General features: G+C 38.1%; 1 protein-coding gene across 1 annotated transcript; it reads right to left on the reverse strand.

Annotated features, from left to right (window-relative positions):
* Positions 1–3232: 3232 nt before the first annotated feature.
* On the reverse strand, positions 3233–17454 carry LOC128589083 (NXPE family member 4-like). The gene is made up of 5 exons (XM_053595973.1): positions 17355–17454; positions 8869–9602; positions 8324–8385; positions 6838–7044; positions 3233–3772 (listed from the first exon to the last, which is right to left on the reverse strand). Exons 1-5 carry the CDS (start codon positions 17436–17438, stop codon positions 3237–3239), a joined length of 1623 nt encoding a protein of 540 aa, XP_053451948.1. The 5' UTR covers positions 17439–17454; the 3' UTR covers positions 3233–3236.
* Between the last annotated feature and the right edge of the window lie 1035 nt (positions 17455–18489).

Consider the following 18489-nt stretch of genomic DNA (forward strand, 5'->3'; position numbering starts at 1 on the left):
AACAGAGAGATGGAGAGACCTAAGTTTAAGATTGTGCAGTCAGGAAAAATTATCTAAGACTGGAGTGATCCAGCTAATGGGTCATGGAAAGGAATTTAGAAATAATTAAATTAAAAGGCTCCCCCCACCCTTTATGATGTGAAATGATCTCATTTATAGCTTAAAAAGTTCAGTCTGGCTACTTATGTGAATAACTTCTCTTTCATGATTATAAGCAGAGCCAAGCATGGTAGCTCATCCCTATAATCCTAGCACTCCGGGAGGCTGAGGTGGGAGGATGGCTTGAGCTCAGGAGTACGAGACCAGCTTGAGCAAGAGCAAGACACCCAGTCTTCACTAAACCCCTGGGTGTTGTGGTAGTGCCTGAAGCCCCAGCTATTTGGGAGGCTGAAGCAAGAGGATGGCTTGAGCTCTGGAGTTTAAGGTTGCTGTGAGCTATGATGCCACAGCACTCTACCCAGGGCAACAGAGTGACACTATGTCTCAAAAAAAAAAAAAAAAGATTATAAGCAGAGAGATCAGTTATTGCCTGAGTCCAGGGAAGAGGTAGTAATGGAGATGGAGAAGAGGAGGAAGATTCTCCACATATATTGTGGCAGAACTTTGAAATGAATGAGAGAAAGGGATGAAGCGAGGCTAATTTATGACTACTTTATGGATCTTGGAAACATTTTTTTTTTTTGCAGTTTTTGGTCGGGGCCTGATTTGAACCCGCTACCTCCAGTATATGGGGCTGGCGCCCTACCCTTTTGAGCCACAGGCACTGCCCCAATCTTGGAAACACTTTTTGAATTGTATAAGACTAGGGACGAACATGTTTTGGAATACAAATCAAGAATTCTACTTTGATCATGTTGAGTTTGAGATGCCCCCTATATAGGTAAATGGGGAGTTAAGTAAACAATTGGATATGCAAGTCCTATGCTCAGCGGAGAGATCAGAGCATCAGAGTGGGAGAGTGTATATCACCCCAATAAGGCCAAGGTAGATATGTAGGAATGAACCCTGGGGAACCCCAACTTTAGAGGCCAGACAGCAGAGGGGGATTGGCAAAGGAGAATGAGAAGGAATCTCTAGGGAGGCAACAGGAAAACACACTACAGTCGTATCAAAAGAAAGTGAGTGAATGGATCGATAAATTGTGGTATGTGTACACCATGGAATATTACGCAGCCTTAAAGAAAGATGGAGACTTTACCTCTTTCGTGTTTACATGGATGGAGCTGGAACATATCCTTGTTAGCAAAGTCTCTCGGGAATGGAAGAAAAAGTATTCAATGTACTCAGCCCTACCATGAAACTAATAAGAATAGGGGGAAGGGGGAAAGGGAGGGGAGGGAGGGGGGAAGTGGGCAGAGGGAGGGGGATTGGTGGGATTACACCTGCGGTGCATCTTACAAGGGTATATGTGAAACTTAGTAAATGTGGAATGTCAATGTCTTCGCACAATAACTAAGAAAATGCCAGTGTTAACCAGTGTGATGAAAATATGTCACACGGTCTATGAAGCTAGTGTACGATGCCCCATGATCATATCTATGTACACAGCTATGATTTAATAAAAAAAAAAAACAAAGAAAGTGAGTGAATAACATGCCCTCCCTAAACTACCCACCAATTATAATTAAAATAGGCCATCCCAGATCTAGTCCTAGCTGTGCCCTCCAACCTCTCCAGCCTCTCTCTTGCCTGTGTTGTCTCCTGGCTGTCCCTTTCCCCCATCACGATTCCACCTAAAGTGCTTCTCCTCTGAGATGCTTCTTTGACGCCCCGACTAGTCCCTGCCACCACCACACCATCACTCCCTTACATCCCCCTCAAATACGCTTTCTACATATGTCTTTATTATGGATTATGGAATCATTTTCTATCTTTGTTTCTTTTTTTATCTTTTCCTGTTATTAGAATCTAAGATTATTGATGGCAGACATTTCATGTGTCTTTTTGATCACTGTATCACTAAAAACTAAGAATAGTTCCTGGCACATGATAGGGACTTAACAAATATTTTTTACCATCTGTGTGTATACTAGACATTGAACTGTGAACTGTTCAAATAAATGGAAACTGTATTATTTCCTGGCCAAAGGACTATCAGACTTAAGATATCCTGTTCTAATTGCTTATTCCCAGATGTGGCAAGAGTAGGTCAGGGGCCCAGTGGTATCTGGGGCATAGTGAAGAGCACAAAATTAAAGAAGAAAATATTACCAAACTGCCTTACAATAATTACATTGTCTGTTCAACTGAAATTCTCATATCCATCACTCCTTCTTGTTTAAGTCTTAGGAAGGCCTATTAAAATGTAAATGAGAATGATTAAAATGTTAACCTGCATGTGTAGAATATAGGAACCAATGTTGTTGAGTATCTACATAATGGGTTTCAAGCACGTTTTAAACAGTGGAATGAAGTCCAGTTCACATACAGGTAAGAGAGGTAGATACTCTGACTGCAGCAGGGGTAATGGGACTGGGACTCTGCCCTGCAGCCAGCTCTCCTAACTCCTGTCCCTCAAGGCAGTGCCCAGCGTACCAGCTGTGGCACCCAGCGGTTTGCAGATCACAAATCTTAGATTAACCCATTCATTTGAGAAAGTGAGGCCCAGAGAGCTGAAGTGACCTAGCCAAAGTCTTAAAATGACAGGCAGCAACAGGATTACGGCCCAACTCCCTGAATTCTAGTGTACTATGCTTTAACTTATGTGATTCACAGACCTGTAAATCCTTTCAATTCTGTAGAATTGATTACAGCCCAGCAATGGGAGTTCCTACAGGGAGGGAAGGTTTTCAGAATCCAAGGGTCCTGATTTAAAATTCTCTCTACGACTGGGAGAATTGCCACACAAGACTTCCCTTCTCACTTGAAAATCATCTTGAGCTTGTCTTTGGTGGTAAAAATAAGAAAATGGGACCTCTATCTCCAAATATTAATTTTATAATTACTTTATTGCTGTGGATTTCCATACACCAAAGGCATCTTGTGATCCCATTGGTGAAGAGTGGTCTGCCTCTGATCAAGAAGGGGTAGATTCTTTCCATGAATATGTTTAGTTCAATTTTTAGGTTTAAGCACAGATTAGAGCTACCTGATTTAGCCTAACTGGTAAGTGATGGATCAGCTGTAGTATTCTCTGCTCCTGCTAAGTGGGAGTTCACAGAGCATCTGGCCCATTAGCAGGCACCCAATAATACACTTCTTTACTTAAGCAAATGAATCCCAGACACGTGTATTATCTAGCAAATGTAGTTTAAAAATATATTAACCTGGTTTCTGACTACATATTCTGGTGGGTGTACATTATTCGTGCCATATGCAATTGTGATATCCCAGGCATCAATGATGCCCACATTGAGATCCTGGAAAATGTTCTTTATGGCAAGATATTGAATATAACCATGAAAGTCACTAAATCTCTCCACATCATTGTCCATCTCCCTGATGTTTTCCATTTTGATGATAACCATGGTGTCTGGACTTCTCAGTAGAAGATGCTGAACAGCCTTGTGGACATTGAGGACCCTTCGGATAAAAAGATCAATGGGGAAGGGTCTGAAATGCTGGCCCAGAGAAATAACAATGATTGTATTTTTTTCTCCTCCAATTCTGTCGATGACCCGGGCAATGTACTCAATCTCTTTGACTGAATAGGTGACTGATCCAATCAAGGGGTAACCATGTTTTTGCCACTGGATGATAATATTCCTATCCAAGTCCACAGCAAGTTGGTGTTTCAGTTTTCCAGATTCATGCAGATCCACTGGCTTCAGTGCTGATGATCAGAGGGCCATCCCAAAATGAAAGGAGAATAAAGTTATAATGATTGACTAGTCATAAAGAGAGGAGAAAAGATTTGATCTTTATGGTTATTAGCTGATAAATAAATAAACTAATTGTGTCAGATTTGTTACAGTCTTCAATGAGGGGATAATTTTAAAAATGATTCAAATGATCAAAAGCATTATATAAATTTTAAAAATTACGTATGCCCCCTTTTTATCAAATGCGCTGGAGAGGGTAGGGTATTGAGGTAACTTCACTGGAGGTGAATAATACCTATTATTTTTTGTATATTTTGTTAATTATAGACTAAAGGAAGGAACTCATCAGTGGTTTTTACAAAAAAATTTCTCCAGGGTGGCGCCTATGGCTCAAAGGAGTAGGGCTCCGGCCCCATATACTGGAGGTTGAGTGTTCAAACCACAGCCCCAGCCAAAAAACTGCAAAAAAAAAAAAAAAAAAAACTCCAAATATTCTATAAATTCTCTTAAGACTAAGATTGTATTCTTTACTTTTCTGTTTCCTTCACATATGCATGAAATGCTATTGAGTAGACCATCTATAATAATAATTGCATCACCACTCATTTGTGAAACTCTTTATAGTTTACAAAGCATTTGTTTAGATTTGTCTGCCCTTTCACCTCAAAGATCTTCCTATATATGTACATTTATTTATTTATTTATTTTTTGAGATAGAGTCTCACCTTTATTGCTGTGGCATCATAGGTCACAGCAACCTCTAACTGTTGGACTCAAGATATCCTCTTGCCTCAGCTTCCCAATTACCTGGGACTACAGAAATCTGCCACAATATCCTGCTAGTTTTTTGTGTTTTTAGTAGAGACAAGGTCTCACTCTTGCTCAGGCTGGTCTCAAACTCCTGAGCTCAAGCAATCTACCTGCCTCAGCCTCCCAGAGTGCTACAATTATAGGCGTGAACCACTGCACTCGCCCTAATATGTATATTTAATTATCATTGTTATAGAAAAGAAAAGCAAGAGAGGACATGACTTTCCCAAGATTACCCGGTTAGTAACAGAATCCAGCATTTAAACTTTGAATTTCCTTCTAATTCTTGTGACAATAGTCTACCTGTCCTCGACACTTGTGAAAGTAAGCACAATATGAATAGAATCAAATGAAGTCTTTCTGTTTTTTATCGTATTAATTAGACTCTTATCAGAAGGACAGAGCCAGATGCTTTGTAGATAGAATTCTGAGGAAAATGCATAGAAAAGGATTATTGATGCTTTGTATCATGGACCATGCTAGAAGTAAAGGGCTGAATTTGAAGGCTTAACCTAGGGAGGTGCTAAAGTGTTGGCTGAGAAAAATGGCAGAGCTGTTTTCTTCGCTCTGCTTCCCACTCATTTCAATTTTCTTTTCCAAAGCACATTCTACCCATAGAATTTAGTTTTTAACAAAATGTATAATTGATGTTTTCCTACCACAACTTAAAAGATGAGTTGAAGAGGGCAGTAACTTAATGACTTAGTGCTTTACATGATTAAGAGACCTACCATTATAGACTGTGATGCTGGAGGTTATCACTAGACGCTTCATTCTGCAGATGAGGAAACTGAGGTCTTGAGGTTTTATTGCTACCAGATGTCACAATTTAAACCCTCTCCTTCTGTTGAGAATTCTCATAACTCAGAACCAAGGCCCTACTGATGTCCCTGTTTTTTTTTTTTTGTAGAGACAGAGTCTCACTGTACCGCCCTCGGGTAGAGTGCCGTGGCGTCACACGGCTCACAGCAACCTCTAACTCTTGGGCTTACGTGATTCTCTTGCCTCAGCCTCCCGGGCAGCTGGGACTACAGGTGCCTGCCACAATGCCCGGCTATTTTTTTTGTTGTTGTTGCAGTTTGGCCGGGGCTGGGCTTGAACCTGCCACCCTCGGCATATGGGGCCGGCGCCCTACTCACTGAGCCACAGGCAGATGTCCCTGTTTTTCTTGAATCAATTTCCTTCTATGTTTGAGATCACAAGGGACCTTATGGCAGAAAGGGCTGGAAAAAGCCATAGGGACTGCATTGTTCTCAGTGATGACAGCTAGGGCCAGGGGACACGGAGGAGCAGGCAGTGCTTGTTTCTGAGATCACTAAGGTCTGCTAGTGGATTCTGAGTTGTTACTGGTGCACTGTCTTGGTTAACCAAATAGAACAGCTGGTCTAAGATTCTATCCTGACCTTGACATCAATTATTAATGATAATAATTATAATGGCTATAATTTTGGGGGCACTTTCTATGAACCAATGTGCCTTACAATGTGTTAAATACATTTTATCCACTACTTCATTTAATCTCCAAAACAAATAACAGTGCTATTATTAGTCCTAGTTGGTTGATGAGGAAAATGAGGCAGGAAAAATAAACAACATTGCCTAAGGTCAGTGTTTCTAATTGACACAATCTAAGTCTATTAGGCCTCAAAGCCCAGGCTTTTAACTATCAGTGTCTACCTGATGCAAAGTCATTACCTTGCTCCTGGCATTTGCCCTCTCAGATAATAATAGTGATAATACTTTACACCAAAGAGAACTTATTTTGTAACAAATGGTATTCTATATGCATTGTATATATTACCTCATTTTACCAGTGGTTGGTACTCTTTTCATCTCTAGTTGACAGATGAAGACACTGAGGGATGGAATGGTTTTGTAACTCATTCAAGGTCACCCAGATATGAGGAATTAGGTTTTGAACCCAACTGATCTGGATCTAGAACCCACACCCTTAATCATCATGCCAACTACACAAGTTGGACAATTATCTTTTGCTCCATTAATAATTTTCTGAGCATGCTAGGTACATAGTAAAGATGAATTCTGCAGGCAGAAGGGTATAATAGGCTTTTTTCTATACTGGTTCCCTTCCAGCCAGTAAATGTGTTATTTTACAGGAAAGATAACAATGTCTTACGGAAAATTTTGGTGTGTTGTGATTAAGAAATATGAAAAAGAAGACAAATTTCCCACACTCTTTTTTCCCATTGAAGTGAAAAAGAATTTTCTGAAAGGGATATGAGTAATAGCTTAGACTGAGGCATACTCTGGATACTGGTTTTGAAGTATTCCATCCACTGGCGGACTGTGGAATCTCCCATTAGATATATGGATTTTCCTCTCAGGCATTTTTTCATTTCAACTGCAGCCAAACTGCAGGAGACAGGATTCCATGTGTTTTTCCAGACATACCCACTTGGGGCTGTGGATGTCATTCCAGGCTTGCATTTTTCTTTCACTGAAACTGTTTCTTCTGCCAAAGAATAAGCAAGATACAATATCCTAAAACATCAAATTATCCATCTGTATATATTAAGACCCTTCTGTCTTTCTACATATCCTCTTAATCAAGGATGAGACTTATTAGTGTATCCTTTTAATGGAGTAGTTATTTTTTAGTGAAGTTTTTCTCCAATGTGAATTTTCTAAATGATAGCCATTAATGTTCATTACAAGAGCACATGCTTCCTCCCAGAAAAAATGGTCTTCTGGGTAAAATTTAAGTATTTGTTAGCCTTCCTGTGAAAGTAAAATCATCAACTCTTGCATAGTAATGGAAGCTCAATTATCCTATCATTTTAGCCTGATTTACCCCTGATGCTCTGTTACAGGGTCTTAAATACCACCACTGAACTATGAATTGTTGAAATAAAATACAGACAATATATAAAAATAAATTAACAACTAGTTTGTTCTGAGAACTGACCAATTTGAATGAATATGGCTATAGGCCAGAGAAAGTCCTAGAGGCCCAGCATGGGCTGAGGATTGGTCGCTGGTTTATGAGGAGTCTGGGAATCTGAGGGGCTGAGGTGCCTTGGATGGTATGGAGCCCATGGCAGGTTTGGGCAGTCATTGCTCTTCCATTAAAGGAAGGAATTTAATATTTTAACCGGGATGTATGTGGGGTGAAAAATAACATTTACACATCTAGGTACATGTTTATACTTCCGTGTAGATTAGTGGTTAGCAAGCTTTTAATATGGAACTTAAAAGTTCTTGCCTTAAATAATTTTAGATGGTTATTTGGAGTCAAAGAAATCAGTAAATATAAGTGTGGAATTTCTGTTTTGTATTCTTAAGCTTATTTAAAAGGTGACAAAGACCAAGAGAGGGGAAATGTAGTAAATTGACTTCTAGATGGTAGGTTGGAAACTTCCAGATGAAGTTGGGCTGGTAGTGATGTGGGAAGTGGTAGTGGTATGGAGAAGCATAGGGGGAGGGAAGTAAGAATGAGGTGTAAAATTGGGAGAGGGTTTTAATGTTTAAAGGTGGTTGTGTAAAATGGGCAGCTAATCCATTGTTGGATAAGCAAACTGATGGTTAGAGTTACAGTAGCTGGAAGAGGTTTATGATAGCCCAGTGATCCCAATTATTCTCTCACTTAAGTAACTGGCATCTTGGCCCACCTTAGGTAAGACAAGTGAGCCAAGTACTGATAGAACTGCAACAGTGAACATGTTTAACAGAAAGAGGAAACCCTTCAGATGGGTTAGAACTACACACCACTCACCAAACACTGGAGCACTTACTGTTGCATCTGGAGACACTGATCACATTGAAGTTTTCCATAATCTCTACACCCACATTTGACCTAAAGAGACAAATACAGAACTTAATCTGTAAGTGGCCCCAAATCAGGAAACAGGAAAGAGGCCAAGTTATTCAGTGCTTCAGTTATTTCTTACTGATAAGTCAATCGTCGTGGCCATTTAGTAAATATCCAATTCTTTGTCTAATACTCACTCCCTGGGCTATAGTTACACAGAAGGCATGACAGGTAATTTATTGAAATGCAGAAAGAATATATTAGCGCTTATACACATACACACATGTGTATTTCTCATTCCCTTTATTCTGCCTGAATTTTTTATTTCATTCATAAGAATTAAACATCCAAAAAGTCTGGGGACTATCAGAGAGTATGCACTGTCCCCAGGTGAGTTCACAGGTCCTTTTCCAAAAGGTTCTTATTAAAGTGTCTCGGAGTTGATATACTCATAAGACTTTTCGTTGGATTGACATATAGGCTAAATCATAACATTTGCCCTGTTAGTCTCCTGAAATAATGATTTACCTTTCAAAGAGGGTCTTTTCTTGTTTGCTAAGATAAGAAACATCCTTGTTCTTGGAATGCATGTGGCTGAGTGCAGCACAGGGAATGTGCTGAGGCTTCACACAATAAAAGGCTTCTTGGTCTTGAGCATCCAAGTACTGGCACAGTTCAGCACTTGAGTTTAAAACCAGGGCACAATCAGTATTGACCTGGGAGGTGCCACTAGAAAACTGGCCTGTGAAGATTACCCTGTCATAGCCTTGGTTCCTGGCCCTCCAGAGAGCTGATGCCCCCTCACTGGGGTGAATGAGCAGGATAGACAGGGTGACCTGGCCCTCCCAGAACAGAATGAAACTGACAAGATAGGTGCCATTGTTGAAATCAGTCACTTTTCCTGCAGCGCCTGCCTCCAGGGCTGGGGAAGACATTCTTGCCCTCAGGAAATCCCCGCCATATTGCTTCCTGTGCCCCAAGTGGTCCCTCGCCTCCAGCAGGACGTCCAGCTGGTCCCCCACACAGTATGTGAGTTGAGGGTTGAGGATGGTGGCTGTGGTGTGTGCTGCGCTGGTGGTGGTGTTCACATGGGTGAAAGGTCTGGGCGGTATCTGCTGGTCTAGTTTCTTCACGATTTCCCGTATTCTCAGATCAATCTCTGCTGCTGAAACTACTGGATATGGTGGCGGTTCAGGCCATGAGGGCTTTGTGATAAAATTCCAAGGATGGAGGGAGATGGGCAACTTGAATGCAGTCCACAACTGAAAGTACAAGAAATTGAATGAAGATGTAGGCAATGTTCCTATTTAATGTAGTACTTGTTGGTGGGTTAACCAATTATAGGATAATAAAAAGTACAAAAATTAAATGAGACTGGGATTTTATGGTCAAATATGTCTCATAGCCAAAATACTTTTCTTTAGAAAATCTGTTGGTTTTTGATTCTACTTCTCCCTGGCTAATCCTTTTTAGGAAGAACAACTTAATCCCAAAGAGCTCTAAGTATCTTCCTTAAAATGATGGTGATAAAATCAACTTCACAGGACGATTATGAAGAACAAAGGAGAAAATGTTTTTTGACTGCATGGTAGAAAATAAATACATATTATTATATATTTTTATCTTAAAACTAAAATTTAGTCAAAAATATTTAATTCCAGACAAATAAAAGCCAAGGGATTTCATAAGCACCAGACCCTACTTATAAGAAATGCTAAAGGGAGTTCTTCAAGCTAAAAGAAAAAGATGCTATTTAGTATCCCTAAAACATACAGAAGTTTAAAACTCACTAGTAAAAGTACACAGTCAAATTCAGAATACTCTAATATTATTATTGTGATATGTAAATCACTTATATCTTTCATATGAAGGTTAAAAGACAAAGTTATTAAAAATAGTAATGGCTACAGTAATTTGCTAATGGATAAGCAATATAAAAAGATGTAAATTGTAACATCAAATTCTTTTAAACATTGAGGGTTGAAGTAAGATGCAGAGTTTTATTAATGCAAAGTTAAATTATCAGCTTAAAATAGCCTATTTAACTGTAAGAATTTTTTGTGTCTCTCCTGGTAACCACAAAGAAAAAACAACCTATAGCAGATACACAAAAGATAAAAGGTAAGGAATCAAAGCATACCACCAGAGAATCACTTAATTGCAAAGAAAGACAGTAGGAGAGGAAGAAAGGGGCAAAAGTTGTACAAATCAACTAGAAAATGATTAACAAAATGGCAGTAGTAAATCCTTATTCATTAATAATTACTTTGAGTTTAAATTGATTAAATTTTCCAATCAAAAGATAGAGTGACTACTAGATTAAAAAAAAGACAGAGTGACTACTAGATTAAAAAAAAAGAGGTTTTTTAAAAAAATTAATAAAATAGATAAACCATTGGCCAGACAAATGAGAAATAGAAAAGTAAAATCTCTAGTTACCTCTATCAGAAATGATAAAGGGGAAATAACAACTGATACCACAGCGATACAAGAGATCATCTCTGAATACTACCAGAAACTCTATGCCCAGAAATTTGACAATGTGAAGGAAATGGATCAATATTTGGAATCACACCCTCTCTCTAGAATAAGCCAGGAAGAAATAGAGCTCCTGAAAGGACCAATTTCAAGCACTGAGATCAAAGAAACAATAAAAAAGCTTCCAGCCAAAAAATGCCGTGGTCCAGATGGCTTCACACCAGAATTCTATCAAACCTTCAAGGAAGAGCTTATTCCTGTACTGCAGAAATTATTCCAAAAAATTGAGGAAGAAGGAATTTTCCCCAACACATTCTATAAAGCAAACATCACCCTGATACCAAAACCAGGAAAAGACCCAAACAAAAAGGAGAATTTCAGACCAATCTCACTCATGAATATAGATGCAAAAATCCTCAACAAAATCCTAGCCAATAGATTACAGCTTATCATCAAAAAAGTCATACATAATGATCAAGTAGGTTTCATCCCAGGGATGCAAGGCTGGTTTAACATATGCAAGTCCATAAACGTTATCCACCATATTAACAGAGGCAAAAATAAAGATCATATGATCCTCTCAATAGATGCAGAAAAAGCATTTGATAAAATCCAGCATCCTTTTCTAATTAGAACACTGAAGAGTATTAAGCATGGTGGCACATTTCTAAAACTGATTGAAGCTATCTAAGACAAACCCATAGCTAATATTTTACTGAATGGAGTAAAACTAAAAGATTTTCCTCTTAGAACTGGAATGAGACAAGGTTGTCCTCTGTCACCTTTACTATTCAACATAGTGCGGGAAGTTCTAGCCAATACAATTAGGCAAGACAAGGAAATAAAGGGAATCCAAATGGGAGCAGAGGAGGTCAAATTCTCCCTCTTTGCTGATGACGTGATCTTATACTTAGAGAATCCCAAAGACTCAACCACAAGACTCCTAGAAGTCATCAAAAAAATACAGTAATGTTTCAGGATATAAAATCCATGTCCACAAGTCAGTAGCCTTTGTATACACCAATAACAGTGAAGATGAGAAGCTAATTAAGGACACAACTCCCTTCACCATAGTTTCAAAAAAATGAAATACCCAGGAATATACCTAATGAAGGAGGTGAAGGACCTCTATAAAGAAAATTATGAAATCCTCAGAAAGGAAATAGCAGAGGATATTAACAAATGGAAGAACATACCATGCTCATGGATGGGAAGAATCAACATTGTTAAAATGTCTATACTTCCCAAAGCAATCTACCTATTCAATGCCATTCCTGTCAAAATATCAACATCGTACTTTCAAGATTTGGAAAAAATGATTCTGCATTTTGTATGGAACCAGAAAAAGCCCCGTATAGCTAAGGCTGTTCTTAGTAATAAAAATAAAGCTGGGGGCATCAGCATACCAGATTTTAGGCTGTACTACAAAGCCATAGTGGTCAAGACAGCATGTTACTGGCACAAAAACAGAGACATAGAGAGTTGGAATCGAATAGAAAACCAAGAAATGAAACTAACATCTTACAACCACGTAATCTTTGATAAACCAAACAAGAACATACCTTGGGAGAAAGATTCCCTATTCAATCAATGGTGTTGGGCGAACTGGATATCCACTTGTAAAAGACTGAAACTGGACCCACACTTTTCCCCACTCACAAAAATTGATTCAAGATGGATAAAGGACTTAAATTTAAGGCATGAAACAACAAAAATCCTCAAAGAAAGCATAGGAAAAACACTGGAAGATATTGGCCTGGGGAAAGACATCATGGAGAAGACTGCCAGGGCAATTGCAACAACAACAAAAATAAACAAATGGGACTTCATTAAACTGAAAAGCTTCCATACAGCTAAGGAGACAACAACCAAAGCAAAGAGACAACCTACACAATGGGAAAGGATATTTGCATATTTTGAATCAGACAAAAGGTTGATAACTAGGATCTAGAGAACTCAAATTAATCCATATGAAAAAAGCCAACAATCCCATATATCAATGGGCAAGAGAGATGAATAGAACCTTCTGTAAAGAAGACAGATGAATGGCTAACAAACATATGAAAAAATGTTCATCATCCCTATATATTAGAGAAATGCAAATCAAAACATCCCTGAGATATCATCTAACCCCAGTGAGAATGGCCCACATCACAAAATCTCAAAACTGCAGATGCTGGCGTGAATGTGGAGAGAAGGGAACACTTTTACACTGCTGGTGAGACTGCAAGCTAGTACAACCTTTCTGGAAGGAAGTATGGAGAAACCTCAAATCACTCAAGCTAGACCTCCCATTTGATCCTGCAATCCCATTACTGGGCATCTACCCAGAAGGAAAAAAGTCCTTTTATCATAAGGACATTTGTACTAGACTGTTTAATGCAGCTCAATTTACAATCGCCAAAATGTGGAAACAGCCTAAATGCCCACCAACCTAGGAATGGATTAACAAGCTGTGGTATATGTGTACCATGGAATACTATTCAGCTGTTTAAAAAAATGGAGACTTGCAATCATGTCTTGCCCCCATTTGCCTAACAATTGCAATCAATGTAACCTGGCTTATTGCACCCTCAATGAATCCCCAACAATAAGAAAAAAAAAATGGAGACTTTACATCCTCCTTATTAACCTGGATGGAAGTGGAAGACATTATTCTTAGTAAAGCATCACAAGAATGGAGACTCATGAATCCTATGTACTCAATTTTGATATGAGGACAATTAATGACAATTAAGGTCATGGGTGGGGGAGGAAAAGCCGAGAGAGGGATGGAGGGAGAGGGGTGGGGCCTTGGTGTGTGTCACACCTTCTGGGGGCAAGACATGATTGCAAGAGGGACTTTACCTAACAAATGCAATCAGTGTAACCTGGGTTATTGTACCCTCAATGAATCCCCAACAATAAAAAAAAAAGAGGTCCAACTATACATAATGATAAAAAGATTCATCCAGAGAAAAAAATTTATTAATATATATGCACTCAACATTGGAGGACAGAAATATATACAAAAAATATTAATACATTTGAAAGGAGAAATGGGTAGTAATACAATAATGGTAGGGGACTTCAGTACCTCATTTTTATAACGGGGCAGATGTCCAGTTAGGAAATCAGTAAGGAAACATTGGCTCTAAGCTACACTTTAAATCAACGGACCTCACAGATATATATGGAACATTCCATCCTACAATATCCAAATACATATTCTTTTAAGTACACTCAGTATATTCTCTGGGACAGATCATATGTTAGGCTACAAAAAAATGTCTGAACAAATTTAAGAAGATTGAACTAATATTAAATGTTGTTTTAGACTATGATGGTATGAAACCAGATATAAATAATAGAAGGAATTCTAGAAAATTCACAACTACATGCAATGAAGTAACACGTCCCCAAATAATAGGACAAAGAAGAAATTAAAAGAGAGATCAAAGAAGTATCTTGAGACAAATGAAAATGGACACACAACATACCAAAATTCCTGGGATGCAGAAAAGTTTTAGGAAGGATGTTTATAACAATACATGTGTACATCACAAAAGAAAAACAATCTCAAATAAAAAGCCTAGTGTTATACATCAAGAAGCCAGAAAAATAACAAACTAGCCCAGTGTTAGCAGAAGAAAGGACATAATAAATATAGAGCAGAAATATATGGAACTGAGACTAGAAAACCAATAGAACAGATCATTGAAACTAAGTGTTTTTTTTAAATAAACAAAATTGAAAAAAACAGCTAGAATAAGAAAAAAAGGGAGAAAACTTAAATAAAATCCAAAATGAAAAAGGAGACATTATAATCAATAGCATAGAAATACAAAGGAACATAAGAGACTACTATGAACATTTATAGGCCAAAAAATTGGATACACTAGAAGAAATGGATTAATTTCTAGACACATATCACCCACTTAGATAGAATCATGAAAAAATAGAAAATCAGGACAGACCAGTAACAAAAAAGGAGACTGAATCAACAATAAAAAGTCTCCCACCAATGAAAAGCTCAGGACCGGATGGTTTCTTTGCTGAATTTTACCGAACATTTAAAGAAGAACTAAATCCTCTCAACCTCTACTAAAAAACTGAAGAGGAGAGAATTTTTCAAAACTCATTTTATAATGTCATCATTACACTGATACCAAAGGGAGACAAAGAAACTAGAAAGAAAGGAAATTTTAAACCGATATTCCTAATGAACACAGATGCAAAAATTCTTAGCAAAATACTAGCAAACTGAATTCAGTAGTGCATTAAAAATATCATTCCCCATGATTAAGCAAGATTTGTCCCAGGGATGCAAGGATGGTTCAATATACATAAATCTATAATTGCTATATCTCACACTAACAGAATGAAGGACAAAACCCATATGATCATCTCAATAGATGTAAATAAAGCATTTGACAAACTTCAACATCCTTTCATGATAACTCTCAACAAGTTAGGAATAGGAAGTGTTCTGGAAAAACTCTCAAACTATTTTTCCCCTGTTCTCACAACAATATAACAATAAACACGGAAGACTTCTATGGCCAAATGAGTGGGATTTTTCCCTCCACTTACCAACTGATACCAGTGGGGTGTCATCTAATTTAATTCTAACCCTATCTACCTGGAAATAACATCAGATCCTATAGGTTGAGAGCTCAGTCCCCTAGATTTCTCCCCTTTCAGGCACCAGTTGCAGGTTCAGACCTCCTCCAGAACTTCTGAGAAACAGGCTTCAAATTGCAGTTCCCATGATCTTCTCTTTTGGTTCAATTAATGTCTTGGAATAGCTCAAAGAACTCAGAGAAACACTTACATTTACCAGTTTATTATAAAGAATATTACAAAGGATACAGATGAAGAGATGTATAAGGTGAAGTATGGGGGAAGGGGCACGGAGCTTTCATAACCTTTTGGGGCATGCCACCCTCTAAGAATCTCCATGTGTTCAGCTACCCAGAAGCTCTCTGAACCCTGCCCTTTTGGGTTTTTATGGAGGCTTCATTATATAGGTGTGATTGATTAAACTATTGGGCATTTGTGATCAACTTGATCTTAAGCCCTTTTCCTCTCCCAACTCCTGAGGTTGTGGGGGTGGGGCTAAAAGTCCCAACCTTCCAATAATGATTTGTCTTTCCTGTGACTGGCCCCAACCTGAAGCTAACAGTCAGCATTAGAATATAGAAAGAGAGCACTTTGAAAGTTCCAGGATTTTAGGAATTGTGTGCCAGGAAACAGAGATGAAGACCAAACATGTATTTCACAATTATCACCCAGAAGGAATGTACTTCAAAACAAAAGAGGTTATATATGACAAACTACAGCTAACATCACACATAATGGCAAAAAAGTTGAAAGATTTTCTTTTAACATAAGGAATAAGGCAAGGATGCTCACTTTCACCACTTCACTTCCACATAGTACTAGAAACCCTAGCCATTGCAATCAGGCCAGAGAAAGAAATTAAAGGCATCCAGATTGAAGGAGGAAGTGAAATTGCCACTGTTTGCAGAGGACACAATCTCATATTTATAATCCACCAAGAAACTATTAGAACTGATGAACAAATTCAATAAAGTTTCAGGATACAAAATCAACATACAGTGTTTCCATACACCAATCTGAAAAAAAAAAAATCAAGAAATCAATCCCATTTAAAATGGCTACCAAAGAAAATGCCTAGGAATAATTTTAATTAAAGAGGTAGAAGATCTCTACAGTGGAAACTCTACAACACCAATAAAACAAATTGAAGAAGACACAAAAAATGGAAAGATATTCCATACACATGGAATGGAAGAATTAATTTTGTTAAAATGTCCATACTACTCAAAGTGACCTACAGATTCAATGTAATCTCCATCAAAATACTAATGATGTTCTTTGCAGAAATAGGTAAAACAATCCTAAAGTTCACATGGAACCACAGAAGACCCACAATGGCAAAAAAAAAAAAAAATCCTGAGTAAAAAGAACAAAGCTGCAGGTATCACATTACCTGATTTTAGAAGGTACTGCAATGCTATTGTAACTAAAATAGCATGATACTGGCATAAAATCAGACACATAGACCAATGAAATGGAATAGAGAACACAGCAATAAATCCACATATTTATAGGTAACTGATTTTTGACAAAAGTACCAAGTGGGGTATAAAACGGGGAAAGGAAAGTCTTTTTAATAAATGGAGCTGGAAACATCGGATATTCCTATGCAGAAGAATGAAACTAGAGCCCTTTCTCTTCCCATATACAGATCTCAGTTAAAAATTGATTAGAGACTTAAATGTAAGACCCCAAACTATGAAAATACTACAAGCAAACTTAGGTAAATTGCTTCAGGATGTTAGTCTAGGCAGAGACTAACAATCCAAAAGGTTGTTTGGATAAGATCTCAAAAGCTCAGGCAGCAAAAGCAAAAAGCTGTTGAAACTCTTCTCCTACCATCAGTAGGCCTTGTACTTTGGACTGTCTTAGACTAGTTGAGGTAGCAAGTAAAAATAAGCTTGTATAAAACACAGGAAGAAAGAATTTCCTACCTTTGTGAAGTTCTGGAGAACTGTAAATGTGATCAAGGAGGCTAATATAAACAGAAGCACCAACAGTGGCTTATAATTTGTCATACTTGTTTTCACGCTTAGGATCCTACAAGAGACAGTCCAAAACCAGACACACAAACATACAACAAAGCAAAATAGAAAATAAAATAAACATGGAAATACATTAATTCTTGATGGCTTCTGATTATTTTTATCCTTAGACAAGCTACTTCCAGAACAAAGCCTTGGCCCTCCCAGCTGCTCTTGGTATTCTGTAACTGCTACCTTATGGCTATCACTTTGTACGTTCTACAGAAGAGATATTCCATGGGGCTATGAACTCTAAGAAACTGCAGCTAAGGGCCTGAAGGATGCAGAGGTGCTCAGGTCTAGGTGAGCCTCCAGGCTACTTGTCATCCTTCTATCCTCTAAAACATATTCCCTTAAACACAAAGAACAGACACAAAACACTCCAGCAAATGTTGGCACAGAACCACATTATTAACAGCTTCCTTTGAATGTAAATTAGTTTTCTAGCTTCCTTAATCCCAGTTCTGTTAATATGTTCCTCTTTCTTGTTTTATCAGATTATCTAGTACTCCTCAAGCTTGAAGAGAATTATTTTAAAACTTTTATTTATTTATTTATTATTATTTTTTTTAGAGACAGAGTCTCACTTTGTTGTTCTTGGTAGAGTGCTGTGGCATCACAGCTCACAGCAACCTCCAGCTCTTGGTGTTAGGTGATTCTCTTGCCTCAGCCTCCCGAGTAGCTGGGACTACAGGCACCCACCACAAAAAACTTATATTTATTACTTTCTTTAAAAATTTTCCAGGCTTCCTGTGGCTCAGTGAGCAGGGCGCTGGCCCCATATACCGAAGGTGGTGGGTTCAAACCCAGCCCCTGCCAAACTGCAACCAAAAAAAAAAAAGAAAAATTTTCCAGGCTTTAGCAATATTTTCCTATGATTCATCTTAATATTTATCTTTATACTAGAATTTCAAGTTGTCTGTTAACACATTGTTGACTGGCAGTTTTACACAGAAGCTATCCCATTGTCACCAGCTGTTATTCTGGTGACACAATCAAGAAAGCTTTTACAATATCCTACGTTATCCTGGGTTGTAAAAATTGC

This window comes from Nycticebus coucang, chromosome 6 (genome assembly GCF_027406575.1).
Source record: "Nycticebus coucang isolate mNycCou1 chromosome 6, mNycCou1.pri, whole genome shotgun sequence".
Taxonomy (NCBI): Eukaryota; Metazoa; Chordata; class Mammalia; order Primates; family Lorisidae; genus Nycticebus; species Nycticebus coucang.